The sequence below is a fragment of the Zea mays genome, chromosome 10 (assembly GCF_902167145.1).
Source record: "Zea mays cultivar B73 chromosome 10, Zm-B73-REFERENCE-NAM-5.0, whole genome shotgun sequence".
NCBI classification, from domain to species: Eukaryota; Viridiplantae; Streptophyta; class Magnoliopsida; order Poales; family Poaceae; genus Zea; species Zea mays.
The window spans coordinates 135,008,765-135,015,167 of NC_050105.1; the positions used below are offsets into that span (position 1 = coordinate 135,008,765).

The following is a 6,403-nucleotide window of genomic DNA, read 5'->3' on the forward strand; positions in this document are numbered from 1 at the left end:
AGTCGGGACAGGATTTTTTCTGTCTGTTTTCAACCCTAATACTCACAAGCAACAAATAGATAACATGTGGAGAAATATCAGCAAAACATACAATGTGGGGAAAGAGGGGATTTTCAATGTTGCTTACCACTATCACGAGAATAGATAACATGTGCTGACAGTTTCTTCGTGTTCTCCAATCTGTCATTAAACAAGGCATTAACACTGGTACTATCACAGTTTGTAAGCAGGTTAGGGCCTAAAAATCAAAGGTACAGCATAAGTGAAAGGATACAGCACTACTTGGAAAAATGTTTGTGTAACACCGATTGAGATGGTTTGAACTAGGCCTGTTCAAATGGCGGGTAGGGTCAGGTCAAGATCAGCTTGTGGGTCGTTTGGCACAGCCCGCACGACCCCTGTATAGTTTTGGGTTGGGTCAGGTTGGACCATGCCTCCATGTCCAACGCGTCGGTCGGTTTTTTCTGGATTGTTCGGGTTTTTTGGCTTTGGGTCAAGATTTTCAGATCGGGTCAAATCATGGCCCCGAACCCAGCATGTGCCCGCCCATCACATTGGTCAGGTCAGATCGGGTCGGATTTTTTTCGAGCGGGCCGGGTTAGATTGGTTAGGTTGAGTGGTTCATGACAAGGTCTAGTTTAAACGTATGTCATACCCGGGCTTTAAGGTACAAAGACAGGTGCATCTCATAAATGCGCCAAGAAGACAACATATATAATAACAGAGTGTATAGAGATAAATGTCTCAATATAATCAGAGTACTTATTACATAGCGAAATACTTACAAAAGTAAAAGATAAATATAACAGGATCTAAAATCCATCCTTAGCGCAGAAAGTCAACTGAGAGACGATGACCTAGACCTCTCACGAACGCAGCGCAACCTCCACCATGCGTCTCATCCAGTGGTACCTGTTCTTGACCTGTGGGGGGTGAGACAGCAAGGGTGAGCTCACACATGTTCATCGCTCAACAAGTTGTGGGGAATATTGTGACATGAACTCACCAAAGGTGGGAGTTCATGTGATGTGTAAGGCTGATCAACAATAGAGGTTAAAGTTGAGCATTGCTTTTATAAGTTGGTCAAAATTTTATTAGCAGTTACTAAGTGTAAGTAAATACCAAACCATAATAAAATAATAGAACAAAATTAATAACAAATCCCATGCAAATGCAAATGACAAATTGAGTTTAGGTTCCATAATTTAATCATCGAAGAGTCCTGAGCCGCTCATGACCGTGAGCTCGGCTAGTATACCAGTTTTACACTCTGCAGAGGTTGTACCCTTTACCCACAAGTCGTGTTTCCTATGTCGCCAGGGTTAGCTAGACCCTTAGACACTACCAAGGTGAATGGTTAGGGATCCACTACAAGGCATTTACAAAGTTCCACTAGCTTCCGAAAACCCGCTATAGTTTATGGGAAGAGCACTTGCAAGAATCCCCCGTCTGACCGCCATCGCAGCAAAATCAACCCGAAAACCTCCTTGCATGCAACTCCCCTACTGCTCTTGCCCCTTTCGGGTAAGGTAGTCTTCCACTAGCTTTCCTAATTAGTCAGCCAAGGGGTCCCATTCCTCCCTTGTGGTGGCACATGTTTCTCAAGTTAAGCTCCATGTTCCAATTAACAATAATATAATGATCTTGACATGAACATAAATAAAATAACAAAATAACTGAAACATGGATATAATGAAATATTAATCCCAAAACCGTATAGAGCAATAGCAAACTACCCGATTGATTCAGGGGTAAACAAGGTAATGAGATAATCAATCTAGGGTGACCTATCGGATCCCATCAAAATTAAACTGCATGGTAAATGATTATAAAGAACATTATTGGGTAACAAAAGTGAATCAAGGGCACAACTTGCCTGACACTTGAGATTCCAGTTACCAGGGTGAACTTCAGGTGACTTGAAACCTCGCGCTAGTCGTAGCAATACAAACAAACATGATATAGACAAAATTAACATCACACCAAACATAAGAACAAACTGAATATTAATGATCTACACGTAGCTACGAGATCGCGGGATCGAGAACTACTAAGATCGGAGTTAAGATTAAGGAGTTATGATTTTATAAAAGATCTGTGTGATTAAAATATTAAACTATATTATAATTTAATTAGTATAAATCATATGAGAGGTCATTATATAAATAATTATCTCCATTTAAATCTAAGCTATAAATTGACCATAGATTATTTTCTAGTAGATTATAATGATAAGTGGTTTAACGAGACTAACCAACATAAGTTACATAAAGATCTAATTATAAAATAATGTGACATGGCAAAATAAATGTTATTATTGCATAGTAGATATTTATACGAGACCAACACAACTAGAACGGATCAAATCGGAGTTAAAACAGATAAGTTATGAATTTCCAAAGTTTGTGTGTGCTTGCTACAAAATTAATTGAGTAATCAATTCTAGTATAGATTTCATGTTAAAACAGTGTCCCCAAGTAGTTGCAATATTAATATAAAATTATAGGAACTGGAATGGAGAAAAAGGATTTACTATGAATTTTTCATGAATTAAATGAGTTTTGGGACTTATTCATGTACTAAAAAGTATTTCTTATAGTGTTTTTGCTAATTTCCTGGTTCCCTGGTCCAGCAATGTGTGGATGAGGCAGCCACAGGGATTAAGTTTGATACTCCGAGCAGAATCATAACAACCTAGCCACGTAATCGGTCAACTAATTCCCCCACGTTCCGCCAGAATCAGTTCAACGGAGACGATCAAACTGACCATCGGATCCCACGTTTCAGAGATGCACTGGATAGCTGCTGTCGTACACGTGGAGAGATATTGAGAAGGAGAAAAGAAAAAAGAAAAGAAACACCCATTACGTGGGCCTAGCGGGTGTAAAGGGGAAAGGCTGATGGGTTTAGATGGGCCACGCGGCGCGTCTACAGCAGGTGGCCCAAGCTCTCTCTCTCCTTCTATTTTCTGGTTTTTAATTCAAATAGATCTGTTTTGCGATTTTCAAACCTAATTCTCATACACAGATCAAACAAATCAGTATGATGCATAAGCCTAGGTTTTTCATTCAGTTTTAGTTTTTTTTTGACAAAGAGAAATATGCTTCGATAATAAAACACATACTCGCCCTCCAATTAAACCATGGCTGCTCAGAGATCGAACCTTGGATCTATTTAGTAGAATGTCTAGCCTTCCACCCTCTAGCCAACGTGACTCATATTGAATTGTGTATAACTTCAACTAAGATTTTATTTATGTTTAACACGCCGTCCACTCTGTATGCTCACTGAGTCTAGAAAATCATTTATAGCTTGGTCCCTGATCTTTCTAGAATTTGGGACGCAGTCCAGGAAATAAAGAAAATAGAGAAAAAGAGTTTAGAAGTTGATTTTTAGTTTAAAAATAATTGCAAAAACCCATTTAATTCATGGAAATTTCATATTAAATACAAATTAGTTCATTCCGATTTCTATGATTCTATAATGTTATTTTTTATCACATAATACCTCTGTTTTGTCATAAAAACAACAATAAAATTGATTTCCTAATTAATCATATATCAAATACATAAAAACTTTGGAAATTCGTAACTTTCCCATTTTAATTCTAAATTGAACCGTTCCAGTTGTGTTAGTCTCATATGAATATTTACTACGCAGTAACAACATTGATTATAACATGTTTTATACTTTTATAATTAGATATTTATGTATCCTATATTAATTGGGTTAATCTATGTCTATTGGATTAATTTATTTAATATATTAATATAGTATTCTAACTTTATGGTTATACGATGTTTGACCATTAGTCTTGCAAACACACACACTTACCTTTTTGTTTAAGCAAAAGCGTATGGTGGTACGTGTCTGATGACTAACGATGTACGAGAGAATTTCTTCAGGTATGTATGAAATGTGCTCTCCAATAATGAGACCATGCAAATCGTGACATATATCGAAGTCTGCATGATACTGATGGTTGCAATATAGTGGTGAAACAGATAAATTATAAATAACAAAATTTATGTATGGCCAGAATCACAAATTGATTATGAAATATTTTCTCATAATGGTATAACACATGTTTTGTATATAAGTTATTGTAGTATATTGGTATTATATATTCTTGTTGCAACGCACGGACATTCAGCTAGTCTATTATTATTTCTCAACCTAGGGTTTACAACGTATCCAACAGGGACATTCAAAAGTCACAAGTGCACAGAGGGATCAATGATAGTAATGTAAAAAGAGGCAAAAGAATACCAAAATTGGTATGAAAAGATAGTCAATACCAATGAGTACACTTGGAGTATATTGGTACCAGTCTATAAGAATAATAGAGAGATTCAAAGCTGCGCCAATATATAAGAATAAGATAGCCTTAAATAGAAGTGAAACAAAACCCGATATCTGTGTGATTGAAACTTTATTTATGGCCTCTTTTGGTATCAGCTATAGGTTATTCCTACTTGTTTTAGCATTAAAATACTTTGTTGTTACTGTTTATCTAGCCCACAAACTACAACCCAAAGACACAGTAGAGTACAGACATTAGCAGAGCATGATTTATCATCTTCAGACCATTGTCTACTATCAAGGTAGGCGTTCGTGTATCCAAACACCTGAAAAACATGATTCACACAACCTAATAATCTAACATGAGGGCAATGAACAAAAAATATGGAGATAGCTACAATTCATGATATCCAATGATCAAATGAAACTAGACATAACAAGTTAATCGCAGAGATGTGGATCATGAGAACCAACTTACAGAGAGTACAAATGTAGCACCAGATGATGTCTGAGTAAAGATAGTCGAGTAACTCCAGCAACACATAGTCCCCTTTCTCATGTCCAAGTTTATTGTCTTTCTCAAGTGTTTCTGACATCTCCAATTGCAGGACCAAGACTTTTCAGTGCTACCAAGCACGCAAGAGAACGGAACAGAAACCTATGTTGTTATATACAACTTCAGCAGAGTAGAAAACATTTGTAGCCACTCATGTGTTCTTGTTTCAGTATCCACAACTTAAATCACTGCTGGAAAAACATTTGTTTCAGCCATGGGTTCTATCAGCAACACGTTAGTGACCTTCAAAGTTCAGTTGTTCACAGATCAATGTGCAAACAAAACATCATATTACAATCAAACTGAATCAGAACAAGACTACATTCCAATCCAACGATGTATGCACCTGACACCTAGCAAGGACCTTGATGGCCAGCAGCTAACCTTACCGTAGAAACTGACGCATTTTATAAATCACATTCACATCTTCATCACAATATAAAGTTACTCAACAACCGATAGAGAGATGATTCACATAGAAACATATAGCTGGGTTGAATAAGCACCATTACGGTCCTATCAGATAACACAGTTGCTACAGACAGATAGATAACATACATAGAAGCCAGCAGGCAGCAGCACCTAACTACAGCAAGAGACGTGAACACAGGAGAGAATCCTGCAAGCGGCGGCCGCGCAGCCTAGGCCGAGGTGAACTTGGTGACGGCCTTGGTGCCCTCGGAGACGGCGTGCTTGGCGAGCTCCCCGGGAAGGACGAGGCGCACGGAGGTCTGGATCTCACGGGAGGTGATGGTAGGCTTCTTGTTATAGCGCGCGAGCTTGGCGGCCTCAGCAGCGAGCTTCTCGAAGATATCGTTAATGAAGGAGTTCATGATGGACATGGCCTTGGAGGAGATGCCAATGTCCGGGTGCACCTGCTTCAGCACCTTGAAGATGTAGATCTTGTAGGTCTCCACGCTCTTCTTGCCCTTCTTCTTGCCCCTCTTGCCCTCGCCGCCTTCCTTGGCAGCGGACTTGCCAGCGGGGACCCGCTTCTCCGCCTTCGGCTTCTTCCCGGCGGGCGCCTTCTCGGCCGCGGGCTCCTCCTCCGCCGGCTTCTTCGCCGCGGGTTTCTTCTCGGCCTTGGGCGCCATCGATGCGGGGCGAGTTGGGGTTTTGGTTGCGAAGGGGGGATCGGATGGGAAGAAATGCGAGGAGATGTGTTCGCTGTTGTTGGGACAGGATACGGGGGCGGTGCGTCTATTATAGGACGGGAGAGGTGTGCGCTAATTGGTTGAGGGGCAGGTGCCGCGGATCGCTGGCTTCAAGCGGCGTGGGCCGTTGGTGCTTCTTCTAACGGACGGTCGCGATGCGCTTTTCACGCGGAGCGATGACATGGCGGAGAGGAGGGCGGGAGAAGACGGAAGGAAATGAAATGTTTTTCGTCGGCGGCGCGCCGTTGTTAAATTGAACAGTTTCGGGCTCATTTCGATTTTGGCTGCAACTCCAACCTTTATGATTATGATTAATGAACAATAAATAATGAGTCATTTTGAACATGGTCGCCTTATCGGACTTTCCGAGTGACATTCAGTACTAAAATTT

General features: G+C 40.2%; 1 protein-coding gene across 1 annotated transcript; it reads right to left on the reverse strand.

Annotated features, from left to right (window-relative positions):
- Positions 1-5,328: 5,328 nt before the first annotated feature.
- On the reverse strand, positions 5,329-6,030 carry LOC100501458 (Histone H2B). The gene has a single exon (NM_001196168.1). It carries the CDS (start codon positions 5,950-5,952, stop codon positions 5,500-5,502), a length of 453 nt encoding a protein of 150 aa, NP_001183097.1. The 5' UTR covers positions 5,953-6,030; the 3' UTR covers positions 5,329-5,499.
- Positions 6,031-6,403: the final 373 nt, after the last annotated feature.